Source organism: Cuculus canorus, chromosome 3 (assembly GCF_017976375.1).
Source record: "Cuculus canorus isolate bCucCan1 chromosome 3, bCucCan1.pri, whole genome shotgun sequence".
Taxonomy (NCBI): Eukaryota; Metazoa; Chordata; class Aves; order Cuculiformes; family Cuculidae; genus Cuculus; species Cuculus canorus.
In genome coordinates this window covers 67114236-67131580 of record NC_071403.1, presented here as the reverse complement: position 1 = coordinate 67131580, position 17345 = coordinate 67114236, and the positions used below count along the sequence as shown (strand labels likewise).

The 17345-nt window shown below is 47.8% G+C and overlaps 1 protein-coding gene across 14 annotated transcripts in view; it reads right to left on the bottom strand.

Moving 5' to 3' along the window:
- The window catches only part of DTNB (dystrobrevin beta), a 161548-nt gene that overhangs the window by 72105 nt on the left and 72098 nt on the right, over nt 1-17345 (bottom strand). For 7 of the 14 annotated variants that reach the window (XR_008449026.1, XM_054061653.1, XM_054061649.1 and 4 more), the window contains 4 exons: nt 14668-14793; nt 9472-9562; nt 5331-5416; nt 3013-3126 (listed from right to left, as the gene is read on the bottom strand). Coding sequence is in view for 10 of the 14 variants with exons in the window: in XM_054061653.1 (XP_053917628.1) it covers nt 3013-3126; nt 5331-5416; nt 9472-9562; nt 14668-14793 (417 nt within the window). In the remaining 4 variants the exon portion in view is untranslated. Of the gene's footprint in view, nt 1-3012; nt 3127-5330; nt 5417-9471; nt 9563-14667; nt 14794-17345 lie in introns of those variants that run through there. The other 7 variants (XM_054061656.1, XM_054061657.1, XM_054061651.1 and 4 more) reach the window with 6 other exon arrangements.

Below are 17345 nucleotides of genomic sequence, written 5' to 3'. Positions count from 1 at the left end.
CGTCCCCTTCCCTGGGCATCAGGAACCACTGTGTCTCTGCAGAGCTTGTGGGATGGGTATGGAAATACGTCTGTGTAGATTTATTTTATATGTGAAATAAATAAAGTGATTCACATAAGGAGAAATTCAGAAACAAAGAGTCAAGATGTCAGAAGCCCAGCATCCTACATGGTTTATTAAATGTTGAGCGTCACAAACCCCAGATAAGAAAGGGTAATTTATTCACTAATGCGATTTCTGTGGCCATAATAATGTCTTAAGCTAAAGTTAAAGGCACCACGTATTAAAGACTGAGTTTTTAACTGTCTCAGATTATATCTACGTAAGCATCATAGAATCATAGAATAGTTTAGGTTGGAATGGACCTTGAAGATCATCTAGTTCCAAACCCTCCATTCTCATGTGATGTACTACAGACAAATCCTTCTGGGGATTTTAACAACCAAGTAGTTTTGGAAACACCAACTGGAAATCAGAATCAGAAAACAAATGGTCATTTACTGAGCCTGAACTTATCTGCTGGCCCAGGCTGGCTCTCAGTACAGGCACCCTGTAAATCATAGAATCATGGAATGGTTTTGGGTTGGAAGGAACATCAAAGTCCATCCAGTTCCAATCCCCTGCCATGGGCAGGGACACCTCCCACTGGATCAGGTTGATCAACGCCCCAGCCAACCTGGATTTCAACACCTCCATGGATGGGGCAGCCACTACTTCTCTGGGCAACCTGGGCCAGGGCCTCAACACCCTCACAAGAAAATCTTTCTTCCTAAGACCTCATCTCAATCTCCCCTTTTGCAGCTCATAAACATTGCCCTTTGTCCTATCCCTGCACCCCCTGATCAAGAGCCCCTCCCCAGCTTTCCTGGAGACCCTTTCAGTACTGTGAGGCTGTTCTAAGGTCTCCCTGCAGCCTTCTCTTCTCCAGACTGAACAATCCCAACTCTCTCAGCTTGTCCTCGTATGGGAGGTGCTCCAGCCCTTGGATCTTCTTTGTGGCCTCCTCTGGACTCACTCCAACAGATCCATGTCCTTCCTGTGCTGAGGACCCCAGAAATAAACGCAGGGCTCCCACATCCTAAGGATGCACCCCAACCAGAACACATCTAGTGCTGCACAACAGTGTTAGCCTGCTACTAAACTGGTTCTTGAAAGGACAGAGCGCTTTGAGGTATGAAATAACCTGGGCATTTCTGCCAACATCATTTTGTCTTTTGAAGAATGGAGTTATTAAATGCTGGAACAGATCACAAAAATAAGGCAATAAGAAGACGATTGCACATGGAATGTGTTAAACCCTCCCAGACACAGCATTAGCTACAGTCCTTGTCCTCTCTCCAGCTCAGTTCAGAGCCTGTGGCTTTTATTCTATTGGTATTTAATAGAACAATCTGGTTAACAGTGGTAAAAAGTCACATATAAGCTTAGTACAGCTCTGTAGGTGTTAATGAAGAAACAACATTATTGTGTGTCTGGCCCTGGTTGGTGTTATTCACTTCGTTTTTCAATGACCTCCACTAAGGAAGGAGGAGGCACTGCTGGTCAGTGACAAAGGGCGTTAAATAGTTTAAAAAACCAAAAGTTTTTGCTTCTTGAGACAAAGAGAGCTATGCAGCCTGTGGTAAACACCTGGGGCAAACCTGTCTGGTATGAATAAGCATCCTGTGGGCTTGCATGCGGAATAAGCCAAGCACATCTTCATTCCAAGGATCTGCAAGGACGATGGTTCCAGCCTGGCTTCACCCAAGGTGCCGCATGCCAGCAGTGCGGCAGAGCTGACTCACCTCTTGAAATCTCAGGGTTTTCAAAGCTGGGACATGTTGATTTTCCACACATTAATTTCTTCTTGCTTTCACTGCCTAAGCCCTGCACAGCAATGATCATTTGGTAAGAAGTGACTACAGATATTCCACAGCAAGGTGTTCACACACTGCTCACAGGTTCTGGGAACATCATCACACTTGCTGTGACCTTGGGAAGGACTCTCACATTACTGACAACCTGCTAACCATGAATAGCCAGCGTAAGGCTCTTACTCCAGAAAAGCAATGAATGTATTCAAGAGGGCTGTTTAGGGGTAAGAACACAGACACCAACTCTATCTACAGCACGAGCTACCAGCCTTGCTGCCTGCCAACAGAAGAGATGCAGAGGACTTAGACTTTGACCACACACTCAAGAGAGCTGGTAAACCACCACTGTGGGGCAACTGCAAGATGAGGGTAAGAAGGGAGGGAATAAAAATCATAGAATCACAGAGTCATGGAATAGCTTGGGTGGGAAGAGACCTCAAAGCCCTTCCAGTTCTAACCCCCTGTTCAACACCTCCCACTGGATCAGGTTGATCAAAGCCGCATCCAATCTGGCCTTCAACACCTCCAGGGATGGGGCAGCCACCATTCCTCTGGGCAACCTGGGCCAGGGCCTCACCACCCTCACAGGAAAACATTTTTGCCTCGGATTTCATCTCCATCTCCCCTCTTGCAGCTTCAAACCATTCCGCTCGTCCTATCCCTGCTCTCCCAAATCAAGAGTCCCTCCCCAGCTTTCTTGGAGCCCCTTTCAGTAGTGGGAGGCTGCTGTAAGATCTCCTCGAAGCCTTCTCTTCTCCAGGCTGAACAACCCCAACTCTTTCAGTCTGTCCTCATATGGGAAGTGTTCCAACCATTGGATCATCCTCGTGGCTTCCTCTGGACTCGCTTGAACAGTTCCATGTCCTTCTAATGCTGGGAATTCCAGGACTCCATGTGAGCTCTCATTAAAGCAGAGTAGAGGATGAGAATCCCTCCCTTGAAAGGATTCATTTTAAGAGACATTTTCACTTACTTCTAAAACCTCTTGAAAAAAAGGTAAATTATCACACGCTATGAGCCCTCAGAATTCAGTCATTTAAGATAATGCTGAGCATACGCTGATATCCTGCTTTCCCCCTGCTGGCCATGCCGCAGATCAGACCCCATGCCTGCCCAGCCTCAGCCCTGGATGCGCACAAATTTCAGGAATTTCCATTACCGTAGAAGCCTGAGTTCAGCCAATAATGTTGGGTTCTGCTGGGCTTTCTCTGGGGTGGGCTGTGAGGCTTGCTCATGTTCCAGCCGGAGACGCTGGATTTCTTGGAGTATCTCCCTATAGAAATGACAGAGGGAAAAGGAAAGAGAATCATGGAATCATTAAGGTTGGAAAAGCCCTCTCAGCTCATCCAGTCCAACCGTCAACCCAACCCCACCGTGCCAACTAAACCATGTCCCCAGGTGTCATGGCCACACAGTGTTTGAACCCCTCCAGGGATGGGGACTCCACCACTGCCCTGGGCAGCCTCTGCCAGGGCTTCACCACTCTTTCTGTGAAGGAATCGTTCCAATATCCAATCAAAACCTCCCCTGGAGCAACTTGAGGCTGTTTCTTCTTGTCCTATCACTTGTTGCTTGGGAGAAGAGAAGGTCACCCTCTGTGCTGCTCCCAACAGCCCTTCATGCGCTCACCCTGCCAATCTCCAGCCTAAACAGAAAATTTTGTTCATGTACAATGGGCACAGACTCAAACCCAAGACAAGGAAGTCAGTGCAGTCCCCAGAATTGCTGTGATACACATCAACAATTCACTCATAAGAAGTATGAAATCACTTCTGTGCCGTATGCTGGCAACGTATCCCAAAACCCTTCATGCGTAACAGGCTCAGGGACTGTTCCAAGATGAAACAAGTTCCATTTTCAGCATCGTTGGCATTGCACACACGTAGGAAGGGCTCTGGAGTGGCACATCTGCAGCCATGCTGGCATCGGGTAACTTCACCTTTACAAGGGCTGTGGCAGGTCAGTGGGAATAAGGACAAAAACAGCTCAGAGTAACAAACTTGCAGTCTCACAAAATGAACCTTAGCACGGTCTGTGTGGGAAAGCACCTTAACGATCACCCAGATCCAGGGACACCTTCCACCAGGGAAGGTGATCAGCCAGCAGCCAGCCAGCAGCCCAATTAAGGAGCCCAATTACCCCCGTGTAGCAGGGGAGTAAGGGAATGAAGCACCGAGGACTCACTTATTAAAGATTCTAATCTCTCATTCTCCCGCTCCTGCTCTGTTTGAAACCTGCTGAGCCGCTCTCCTTGTGAAGCTCCCTACCAGCACCAACTGAGATCTCCCTTATCTGCGATCTTGAAGAACCAGTCCAAACACCCGCGAGGTCTCTCGGCAGCAGCTATGCTTCCACACTGCATAGATTGACTTGTTCCTGTGATCTCCAGGAACTGGTTCTCCTCCAAACGAATCTGAAGAAGCATTTTCACCTGGGGTGCTGAGGGCATCTTGGTAGGGGGCTGTGCACGCAGCTAACTGAACCACATCAGCTCGGTGCAGCAGGAGCACAGGGAGACCTAAGTGTGGCTCATCGGGTGCTGAGAGAGGCTCCATAGCTGAAGCAGGGGGGAAGCCTAGGATATCCAGCACTGGGTTTGCAACCCCTCAGCGGCTTGAGCTTTACTACAGTACCTTCTGAGCTTCTTGCAACCAGAGAAACACGAACTCAAACCACGGGTGCAGAAGCAGTGAGTGCAAATGCAGAACTATGCTAAAATAGAGTGATTTCTTCTTAAGTCCCTCAGCAGCAAAAAGAATCATCAAATCATGGAATGATTTGGGTGGGAAGAGACCATTAAAGAACATCCAGTTCCAACGTCCTGCCATGGGCAGGGACACCTCCCACTGCATCAGGTGCATTTCTTCCTGAGATCTCATTTCACTCTTGGTTTTAAACCAGAAGAGGGGAGATTGAGATTGAGATGAGATCAGAGAAAGAAATGTTTTCCTGTGAGGGTGGGGAGGCCCTGGCCCAGGTTGCCCAGGGAAGCAGTGGCTGCCCCATCCCTGGAGGTGTTCAAGGCCAGGTTGGCTGGGGCTTTGATCAACCTGATCCAGTGGGAGGTGTCCCTGCCCATGGCAGGGGTTGGAACTGGATGGGCTTTAATGGTCTCTTCCCACCCAAACCATTCCATGATTCCATGACTGATTTTCCTGCTGCCACCTGAGTGGCTCACCATGTGGTAGGACATTTGCTGGGTGTACAGGTAGCAATACAAGACAGTAACGCAGCTCTGGATGCTCAGCATCAGTTAAGATGATTCTAACAATATCAGTGAAGAAGATCATCCTGCTCCCAGGGGACCATGGGCACCTCAGCTGCATCGGCCCTGAGTAACTGATTAAGGGGGCAGCTACACAGTCCAACAAAAGCTCTAGGAAATTAACCTAGATGCAAAAGGTAAAAATCCACTAAGCGCAAGGACTAAAAGCTTTTCTCTCCTCAAAGCAAAACTGATCAATGGTTGCATCTTACCTGTTTTTGTTTTCCAGCTCTGCGATCAGCTGTCTTTGTTGTTTATTGGCATCAAAGCTGAAAGTCAGGTCTGTTGGTGGGCGAGGCTGGGGGAGGAGAAACAGAGCAAAATTAGACACAATATTCATTACCTTTTACATGTGCACACTTTATATCCAGCCCTGTGTTTCCTGACTGCTGGGATACAACACTCACAGCCCAGGCTGCAAAATGATGACAACAGCTGTGCATAAAGGGCTAGTTGAGAGCAGCACAGAGGGCGACCTCTTCTCCCAAGGAACAAGGGATACAACAGGAAGAAATGGCCTTAAGCTGCCCCAGGAGAGGTTTTGATTAGATATTGGGAATGATTCCTTCACAAGAAGACTGGTGAAGCCCTGGCAGAGGCTGTCCAGGGAGGTGGTGGAGCCCTCATCCCTCAAGGGTTAGAACACTGTGTGGCTGTGGCACTTGGGACATAGTCAGCACGGTGAGGTTGGGCTGAGGGTTGGACTGGATGAGCTGAGAGGCGTTTTCCAACCTTAACAATTCTATGATTTGCCTTTTTTTTTAAAGACCCTCAGACGAAGTTTTGAAGCTGAAACAGAGAAAATTTAGATGTGATATTAAGAAGTAATGTTTTCCTAGGAGGGTGGTGAGACCCTGGCCCAGGCTGCCCAGAGAAGTGGTGGCTGCCTCATCCCTGGAGGTGTTCAAGGCCAGGTTGGATGGGGCTTTGAGCAACCTGATCCAGTGGGAGGTGTCCCTGCCCATGGCAGAGGATTGGAACTGGATGTGCTTTGAGGTCCCTTCCAACCCAAACCATCCTGTGATACTATGAACTTGAGAGAACACCACACTAGAACATCAAGTCAGTCTGTATTTGTAATGAGGAACATTCAGACCTCACCTACAGAATTCTTCCTTCTGAGTGATAGCAGAGTGTTTACTGATAGTTTAGTCATGCTCAAAAAGCCAGTTTAGCAAGCTGGTGCCCTCTCCACCACCCTGACTTGTCAGAAACTGTCAAAGAACAGTAAAGCTTGTCTTTTGTGGACATCGGATTCCAGGTTCCTTGGACTTCAAGGTGTCACTGAAAGTCTGACACAGGATTTCACCTGACCATCGCTGTGGCATCACAGTTGTCTTTATTATACCAGGAAAAGAAACAGAGGGAACAAATAACACATATTGTTCATAGAAGTGGTGCATCCAGAAGAAGAAATAATGGAAGAATGAAGCTGCAGATCTACCCTGCAAAGATGTACAACACAGATTTTAACTACAATATACCTATTTAATAAATCCTAATGCCAAGAAGAAAAAATACATGAAGGGAGTATTATAAATGTTATTTAGGTCGTAGGTACAGCAACTTTGATTAGAAGAGAAGATGATGGGCTTTTAACAGTGCTCAATGTTAAGGGAAAGTGACCGCACTGTTTTCAAAAAAGAGCAACATAGGCAAGAACCTAATAATCGTAACTCATCCCCATAACTCAACCTAATTATCCACTCATCCATAACTGAGTATCGCCTCATATTTATTAGGCGCTCGTGCTTTTCCCAGCAGCCAGGCTGCAGAGGTCAGCAGATCCTGCTGAGAGTGCACCGTCCTTGGGAACCTCTGCTCCTGCTGAACGCCACAGGCTGCTGCCTGCTGTGGTGGGTCACACTCCAGAAGAAGTCATCAGGAAGTGGCAGGAACATCTGGCTCACAGAGAACTGGACACAGGGCTCCAGGAAGCACATACAAACAGGTTGAGTTGATTTATAGATTGTTAAATGATCAGGTCCTTTCTGAACCAATATTGTGACTCTCATTTTCATAACACTTATCACTACCAGAAGAAGTCAAGTGATGAGCAAGAATTCTTTCAGCATCTCCTGGAGTGAAACTGATTCCTGCATTTCTGCATTTCAACAACTTTAATTTGACATGAAGATTACACCAAAATACCCACCATTTCCATCTAAACAAGGAGGTTTGCTCTGTATTGCTTTAATATTTCAACACAAATGTGGTTGTAGTGAACCGAAAGCCTTCGGAAATGTAAATCTACCCTTGGACAGCAATAACGGGAAGCGACAGTTTAAAACCTTTCAAAAGCATGGTTCTTTTTTTATTCAAGTTCTACAAAAGGAAAATATCTGGTCACATCCCTATGAAAAAAATCAGATTATTGGTTGAACATGCACTGAAGAAATTTACAAGGATGCAAGAGCCCACCCTGCTGGGAAGGAGTTGAAAGCATTTACAGAACAAATATGTAACAGAAAGGTGAAGGAAGACACTGATGTTAGGATGCTTCTCCAGCCACGCCAACATAGAACCACAGAAACTTTAGGGTTGGAAAAGCCCTCTCAGCTCATCCAGTCCAACCATCACCCAACCCCACCGTGTCAAGCAAACCATGTCCCAAAGTGCTACAGCCACAAGGCTTTGAGCCTCCAGGGATGGGGACTCCACCACTGCCCTGGGCAGCCTCTGTGGCTCTTCCCTGAAGGAATATTTCCCAATATCCAATCTAAACCTCCCCTGGCACAACTTGAGGCAATCTCCTCTTATCCCATCATTTGTTCCTTGGGATCAGAGCCTGACCCCTGCCTGGCTCCAACCCCTTCTCTGGGAGCTGTGGAGAGCTCAGCCTCCTCTTCTCCAGACTAAACAGCCTCACATCCTTCAGACACTCCCAGAGCCCCTAGGCTCCAGACCCTTCCCCAGCTCCGTTCCCACTTCTCTGGACACGCTCCAGCCCCTCAATGTCCAGCACACAGCAGGACACACATTCCGCCCTTGTGGTAAGAAGCGTGGGAGATGTATTGCTGCTGCTGGAGGCTGTGGAAGACAAGGGCTCCACCTGAAATGGTGCATAGATAATAATGTCTTGCATTAGCAATCATGCAGAGCAGCGACGAGGGAGACACTGGCGTGCTCTGTTCACAGCTGCTACAGCAGCCCTGAGGATGTGCATCTTCCACAGATGGACAGTGTGACCAGTTTTGGGGTCTGTGCGTGGAAAACGGTGCTGTAAAATGGCAGCCACAAGTAGAGGGAGATGTGCCATCGCTTGGCAGCTGGGGAAAGCTCCTCCTGCAATCACTGCTCTCTGACACGGAGAAACCATCTCCCCATGCAGGTAGACTGCAATTACTGCACTGAATTTCAGTGAATTCCCAATTGCCGTGATCTACAGCAATTTGCTGTTTATTTGGTGTTTATTTTTACCGACTTAAAATGGCTTGGGTGTTTCTTTAAGTTCCTCCTATTAAAAGAGGCTGTAAACATAAAGATTACTGCCTTTCTCTCAGACTCCTTCCCTCTGCAATAAATACACTCTGTAACATTTGTTCCAGGATTTGTTTTCCTCAAGTATCTACTTACCTATCTCTTCTCCAGACTCAGTAGGACTGATCTGCTTACTCTCCCCTCTGCTCTGACCTCATTTCTAATAACTCACATTGCTGTTTCCTGTTCCCCACTCTTCCCCTGCCACCGGAGCACACGGGACTTCTGCTGAAAACGAGGAATGCATCCTGCTCTCTTCCATCAGCATAATCATAGACTCATAGAATCATTTAGTTGGAAAAGACATTTGAGATCATTGAGTCCAATTGTACCTGCCCACTACTAAACCAGATCCCTGAGCACTTCACCTACCCGTCTCTTAAATACCTCAAGGGATGGAGACTTCAGCACTGCCCTGGGCAGCCTCCACCAGTGCTGAGAACCCTTTCTGTGAAGAAATTGTTCCTGATATCCAATCCAATTTCCTCCCATCCTATCACTTGTCATTTGGGAGAAGAGAACACCCACCTGGCTCCAATCTCCTTTCCGGGAGCTGCAGAGAGCAATGAGGTCTCCCCTCAGCCTCCTCTTCCCCAGGCTAAACAGCCCCAGGACCCTCAGATGCTCCCAGAACCCCTGGGCTCCAGACCCTTCCCCAGCTCCATTCCCCTCTCTGGACGTGCTCCAGGCCCCCAATGTCTTTCTTGCAATGAGAGGCCCCAAACTGAACCCAGGATTTGAGCTGCGGCCTCACCAATGTTGAATATATAGAACCCGACACCTTCCATAGCTATTATTAAAAGCAACTAATTAGAGGCTGATAAACACCTTCCACACTCCACGGTGGGTGAAGAGGGGTGGATGTTCACTTACCGCACTTCCAGCTTCGGCAGCCAGCCGGGCGGCGTAGCGGGCGATCAGCCGGTGCTCCTCATCCAGTCGGCCAGGGCTGTCCAGGACACTGCTGGGGAAAAGCCAAAACACCGGATCAGTGCCTGTCACCTCGGGGTACTGCTCGTACCAGAGGATGGCAGAGAAAAGGGTGCGTTAATGCGAAGAGACAGTGAAGTGAAACATGAGTCACACTGGAAATAACCTAGATCATTCCCTTTTTCATTCCATTTGCAAGGAAAGGTTGATCTCCAGACTTTCTGCCCAGTAGCATCTCCTCCAGGATCCACAAACTCTATTTTGAAATTATTAAAATAATTCATTTTCAACAATTCAGATACACATATCATTAGAAAAACATTCATTTGTTTCTAAGGAGCTTTTCTGCAAACCATTTTGGTTTTCTTAGGCTAAATCCAAGAGGGATTTGGGGAATGACGAAGGAGAAAAGCTTTGTCCTCGGGAGATGTAGGATGACAAATGCCAAAGTCACAGAATCATGGAATCATTAAGGTTGGAAAAGCCCTCTAAGCTCACCCAGTCCAACTGTCAGTCCAACCCCACTGTGCTGACTAAACCATGTCCCAAAGTGCCTCAGCCACATGTTTTTTTAATTCCCCAAGGAATGGTGACTTCACCAATGCCCTGGGCAGCCTCTGCCTGGGCTTAGCCGGAATGATTTCCAGCAGGAAGAACTGGGGGAACCATGACCTGAGAAAACAACATCAACTGAAAAGATAACAGTCCATTGTGAGTCAGCCTGAGAGCCCCAAATGTTCCAACCATGGGAATGCTGGCCTTGGTCCCTCACCTCTCAGCTGGCAGTGGGTGAAACAGCTCTGGCTGCCTCGGGCTGCCTCACACAGAGGCTGCGGCTCTTGGAAGTGCTGCTGAAAGGGCTATCATGACCATCAGCAACAGTGACAGAACCAGGAGGTGAGAGAAGATTCGGGAGCAGGAGCCTGGCACAGACAACAGCACATGCCCAGTGCCTGGCAAGAGCTACCTGTGGTCCATGTCACCACCTCACAAGATAATTTACATCTCTTTATGCTTAATTTCACAGATTTATGTTTATCCTGGTTAAAGAATCAAACCTCTATTGTATATGTTTATTTAAAAATGCAGATTTAATTTCTGTTTTGTTATAGTGAATTTAACACCTTAAATTCTTTTATGACTCTGAGTCTGACAGAGAATGTGGCTGAGGTGGCACAGAAACATTTGACTGAATTTAAGCACCTCTGATTTATCCAGATGGGGCCATGACTGGTGTAAAACATGCTATGACATCTCCGTGTTTGGCCTGCAGGATAATATCCCAAGACATACAACTGCACAGGAGGGAGTTGAAGCAAGGGGAGCTAAACCAGAGGGAAAACAGATGGAAGAGAAAAAAAAAAAGGAGTCTTTAGATGAAGCTTGATGAACTCCTCACACACCTTCACGTGAATCCACTCTGATTAGTTTTTGGTTGAGGGAGCATAACCTTCCCCATCCCCTTGCTGAAGCTGGTATTGGTTTTGCTCAGTTTTCCTCCACAATTTGGTCTGTACAAGGGTTTTCCTGCCTTTCTAGGAATGCAGATCATTACATCACCTCCATTCTTTCCATAAGCTGGTATTTCCTAACACCTCTCCACCTGCTGGCACCATCACCTCTTCCTGTCTAAGTGAATTAGAATGTAGTTCAGAGTATCATAGTGTCATGGGATGGTTTGGGTTGGAAGGGACCTTAAAGCCCATCCAGTTCTGACCCCCTGCCATGGGCAGGGACATCTCCCACTGGATCAGGTTGCTCCAAGCCCCAACTTGGCCTTCAACACCTCCAGGGATGGGGCAGCCACCACTTCTCTGGGCAACCTGGCCAGTGCTGTTACTGACAGTTTCTTACTTTCTTGAAGAAACCTTGTAATTAAAAAGAAAGCTTTTGTGTTTGCTTTTAGAAACGTTTTACATGTGTGGAGGAAGTGGAGCTCAAGCACATCTCCTGCCCCTCCTGTGTGTCCTTTCACATAAACTAGTTTGAACAAATGAACTACTACTGCAGCCTTCAGGTCCTTTGGACCAATGAAAGGGGCATCCAACACCCTACAAACCACCACTAAACTATCTACGAAGGAAAACTCACTTCATCATAGATTTAATTGCAAAGGATTCCTCCCCTGACAACCCATCGTTACAGGAGCCTTGTGGAGCCACATGCCCTGTGGGCCCACAGCAGCTCTGCAGGTTGTGAACCTGCCTCTGCCTGGACGGGTCCCATCAGCACCAGAGCTGCCTCTGCAGAGAGGTCCCCGAGTGCCAGCCAGCACAAACCACAGACAGTGGCTCAGGAAGAACAGGAAAGGCAGGAAAGGAGACGAATAAAGTCTGGCATAAGCCCAGAGTTCAGGAGGAGGAGAGTGCCGGATGGAGAGGCCAGGGATTTTCATAGCAGTAGAATTTTGGAAACTTGATAGCACTGACATAGGTGCTTTCTCAGGGAGCACAGCGGTAGGACAAGGGGAGATGGTTTTCAGATGCAAGAGGGGAGATTGAGAAGAGATCCGAGGCAAAAATGTTTCCCTGTGAGGGTGAGGAGGCCCTGGCTCAGGCTGCCCAGAGAAGTGGTGACTGCCCCATCCCTGGAGGTGTTCAAGGCCAGGTTGGAAGAGGCTTGGAGCAACCTGATCCAGTGGGAGGTGTCCCTGCCCATAGCAGGAGGTTGGAACTGGATGGCTTTGAGGTCCTTTCCAACACAAACCACTCTGTGATTCTATGACTATTCTTGCTGCAGCACTGTCCTGGAGGGACACATAGCCTGGCTGTCAGCTGATAGTGAGCCAAGATTAAGGATCTTAGGGACACAACATCTTTAACAAAAGTGATTTTTTTTCCTTTCATTCTCCTTTAAAATCAGGAGTTCTGCAGACAGTGGCAGTTTCAGCGTCAGGAATTTAAGGGAGAGCAAATCATCCCAGACAAGCAGCTGACCACCCACCCATTCACCTAGATCCACTAACCAAAAGCAAACTACACAAATCCTGTGGCCAGCTGTCATGGAATCACAGAATGGTATGGGTTGGAATGGTATAGGTCATCTCCGTGACCTCCTCTGGACTCGCTCTAACAGATTCATGTCCTTCCTGTCTTCTGTAGTAAACCAGAATCACAATACATAAAAATAATGACATGCCAGGCAGGGGCACTTAATTTTTCCAGCAAAAAGTGAAGCTGAAATGGAGACTTCCCGGGAGCTGGGGACAAGCAGGCTTACTGACGGATGGGGAACATAAGCTAGGAATGCTGAGCCTAAGAAATAGGTAACACACAGCTGTCCAAGTAATAAAGCACAACTCATCAGCTCCTTAAGCCTTCTAGCTGTACATGGTACAGCTCGCTGTGCTCAGCAGCTCTCGGTGCCTGGAGCATGGCCTTTAGGGTGGGGACTTCCTATTACGTCTTTGGAAAGCCCTTACCCGTTTGGCCTGCTACCACAATAATGCAGTAGGAAGAAAAGAACAGTATCTTATAATATAAATGAAGTCCCCTGAGCCCTGTTTGCTGTGTTCCTTATGTAGCTTTGATGGACTTTTTGGTTGGAGGACATGAGTGAATTAAATAACTCTTAATATGTTGAAAAATCTCAGGGATGCAGCGTGCCATGGCTTAAAGGTTCTCAGAGTTTGGCTGAAAGACGTGAAAAGATGCTGGGTGATAAATTACAAAGGTAAGGGATGGAAAGTGGAAGAAGTTCATATTGGAATTAGTGCTTTCTTAAATAGCAATTGCAATTAATCACTGGGACATATCTTCAATGAAATGAGGGCTTCTCCACCAAGGTGTTCTCTGAAAGCTACATCTTTAAGGAAATGAGGTCTTAGGTTCAGCACCAGGATGGAATGGGATTGGATAGGGTAGAATAAGGGTAGGTTAATTTCAGTAGGAAAGGACCTACAAGCATCATAGAATAACAGAATGATGGAATGGTTTAGGTGGGAAGGGACCTCAAAGCTCATCCGGTTCCAAATCCCTGCCATGAGCAGGGACAACTCCCACTGGATCAAGGTTGCTCAAAGCCCCATCCAACCTAGCCTTCAACACCTCCAGGGATGGGGCAGCCATTACTTCTCTGGGCAACCTGGGCCAGGGCCTCCCCACCCTCACAGGAAAATCTTTCTTCTTAAGATCTCATCTCAATCTCCCTTCTTTTGGGATGATCTGGTCCAACTGCCTGACCACTTCAGGGCAGACCAAAAGCTAAAGCGTGTTATTAAGGGCATTGCCCAAACACCTCTTAGATGTCCAAACACCTGAACTCGGGTGTGAGATGACACAGAAGATGCTTTGATGGTCTCTTCTGGTTCCAAAGGCTGCTCTGCCCTGGCAGGACAGGGGCCGTGAGAAGTACAAGAACAGCACCTGGGCCAGAACAGCATCCAGTACCTCGTCTCCAACAGCAGCCAGGAGCAGACACACACAGAAGAGCAGAAGATAGAAAAACAGTGACGGTTGTTACAGGGAATGCTGTAAGTGCACGAGATCTGCTGTTATCTTAATCAGTTCAAAACACAGATCATTTGCTGGTGAGCCCTGCGGATCTGCCCACAGCCTGCCCAAAGCAGACAGATCCGTTATTATACAAGAAGTGGGGGTGAAGATCAGAAGAGGCAACAGTGGAGCACAGATTTTGTCAGTCTCTCGAGCTGACTTGGCAGGCACTACCATGGACAATGAAACCACGACTGAAATGATGTTCTTTGTCTTTAGCTTCTTCTAACAGTAGATCTTACAACAGCCTTCCTGTACTGAAAGGGGCTCCAGGAGAGCTGTGGAGGGGCTCTTGATCAGACAGTGCAGGGACAGGATGAGCAGAATGGTTTTCAGATGCAAGAGGGGAGATTGAGATGAGATCTGAGGAAGAAATGTTTTCCTGTGAGGGTGGGGAGGCCCTGGCCCAGGTTCTCCAGAGAAGTAGTGGCTGCCCCATCCCTGGAGGTGTTGAAGTCCAGGTTGGATGGGGCTTGGAGCAACCTGATCCAGTGGGAGGTGTCCCTGCCTATGGCAGGAGGTTGGAACTGGATGGGCTTTAAGATCCCTTCCCACTCAAACCACTCCATGAGTCTATGATTTGCCAACAGAGGCCAAATGCGTTTGATGGGAATATCCCTCCCCACGGGAAGCAGCATAACCATACCCGTCACTGCTCCGGGAAGGCTTTCCTAACGCTAACCGCACACCGTTCTGCAGCCGGCTCACGTAGGCTGCTATCAGAGCGTGCTCGTCAGCTAATCGGCTGGCCGGATCTGGGAGGCACCGGGACCTGGCAGCAATGGAGGCAAAAGAGAGCAAACAAGACACAACTTAAATACAAAGCAAAAAAATGAATGGATGTTAACGAAACTAACAGGTACAAATTAAAGCAAACAGATGAGAAATTTAAAATGTAAATGAGTTTCTGCCAGCGGGATGAAATGGATTCCTCCTGCAGCTACAGCGTAAAACACAGGTTAGGGAAACATCTGAGTACGTAACCATGGCATGAGTAGAGCTGGGGCCCTTCCCTGCGCTCCAGCAGAGTGGGACCACCTGGAGCAATGTGGCCCAAAGCATCAGGCAGCCTCTGCCTGCGGCAGTGCCATTCCCAACAGGATCTGGGAGCTACATGGAACCAGTGGAAAGAGCCAGCTGAGCAGAGTCAGGGCCAGTAGGGCTCGGGGCTGGAGCAGAACCCACTCCTCTGCCATCAAACTCCTCCAAAGTGTGGGCTGCAGTTGTATCGCTATGTTGAAAACCAGAACTGAAGGCATCCAGCCTCTTCTCTTTCTCTCGTAATGATAAATCAAAATTTAAGGAAAGTTTTAAAAAACTGTAGAATCAGTGGCTGGTGTCAACAGAACCACACTCTAACGGGGAACCATGGATAGGTGTTGGGTCTTTTTGTTTTGAGGCCTCATAACAATAAAGCCGTGATTGTCTTGAACGTTTCTATGAACAGAGATTGATGCAACACTTGTCACAAGTAGCCCCTCTTTAAGTAGTTACATCACACTGGATCCTACCATGCTCACAACAGCGGCTGCTCAGAATCCCTCAGAGATAGTGCGAATTGGGTCTCATATGATCCCAGGAACTGCACAAAAAGGCAGCCGTTTCTTCTCCACCACACCGGTTCTGCTCTGCTGGGTTTGCCTCCCAATGTGGTGCAGCTTCACCTGCAGGACCCTGGCTGTTGTCCCACCACATGGAACTGTTCTGGTGTTGACAGCCCTACTCTCTACAGGGGGGACAATCAGTTCCGTGCAGCCAGGAGATCAGATTGCTATCTAAAAAGTTATTCTTAGAATCATAGGATCGTAGAATCACTTGGTTGGACAAGACCTTTGAGATCATCAACTCCAACCGTACCTGTCCACTAATAAACCAGATCTCTAAGCATCTAATCTACCCAACTTTTAAACCCTTCCAGGGATGAGGACTCCACCACTGCCCTGGGCAGCCTCTGCCAGTGCCTCAGAACCCTTTCCATGAAGAAATTGTTCCTGATGTCTAATCTGAACCTGTCCTGGCACAACTTGAGGCCATTTCATCTCATCTTATCGCTGTCACTTGGGAGAAGAGACCAGCACCCACCTTGCTACAACCTCCTTTCAGGCTGTTGTAGACAGTGATGAGGTCTTCCCTCAGCCTCCTCCTCTCCAGGCTATGGAACCCCAGCTTCCTCAGCCGGTCCTCATAAGGCTTGTTCTCCAGTTCCTCCTTCAGCTCCATTCCCCTTCTCCGCACACGCTCCAGCCCCTCAAGGTCTTTCTTGGAGTGAGGGGGCCCAAAACTGATTCAAGGTATGGCCCCACCAATGCCAAGTGCAGCGGGACGATCCCTTCCCTGCTTTTGCTGGCCACACCGTTTCTGATAGAGGCCAAGATGCCATTGGCCGCCTTGGCCACCTAGGCACAGGTATCACTGCTATTATCGCTATCTGTAACAGGTATCATTATTATTTTAGCATTAAATGCACTTCTTCCTGAAATATGAGTGTAAGAGAAATTCCATTTATCATTTCCATGTTGGGTATTCCAGCTGCTTTATTTGTTTCTAAAGTGCAGTTAATTCCTTTCTGCGCACGTCCAGGAAGGATTTGTTTCAGCAGCTCTTACGAACATGGCGTTTATTGCTTTCAGCATCAATCTCCTGATCCCACAAAAAGAGAATTCACATTTTTGAGACAGCCAAGCTCTTTTCTGCCCTGTTACGTGCAGCAACACATCAGAAACGCATGCCAGGACCTGAGTGAGACCTATGAAAAAGAGGGAGAAAGGAACTACCCACGGTAGCCCCTCCAGGCAAAGAGCAACCTTTGCAACTGAGGGTCTATTTTAAGAAAGAAAGTTCCCCACCAACCACTGCACAGGGAGTTTTTAAGTGATCTGCACTTCATGAGCCTGACTGCTGGCAAGTGCTGAAAAGCTTGATTTCAGATGCGCTTTGTAGCGGGCACATCACAAGCACAAACGCACATTCCAAGTCCTTTTTCACTGTAACCAATTACGGAGGCCCTTTGGGAAAGGAAATGCCCAGCAAAAATGACTCCATCTTTAACTCAACATGGGAACAGCATTAATGGTGATCAGCACTCTTGTGGTTGGGACAAAAATAAGAGTTAGATTGAATTAATGTGTGCCTGGACATCCTTCCTAGCACATATCTAGTTTGCCATTGGAGGAGTCTTTATCAGGGAGTGCATATCTATCAGGGATAGAATCATAGAAAGGTTGTTTGGATTGGAAAGGACCTTAAAGATTATCCAGTTCCAACTCCCTGCCACAGGCAAGGGGGAAGGGTTTAAAGCTGAAAGAAGGGAGACTGAGATGAGAT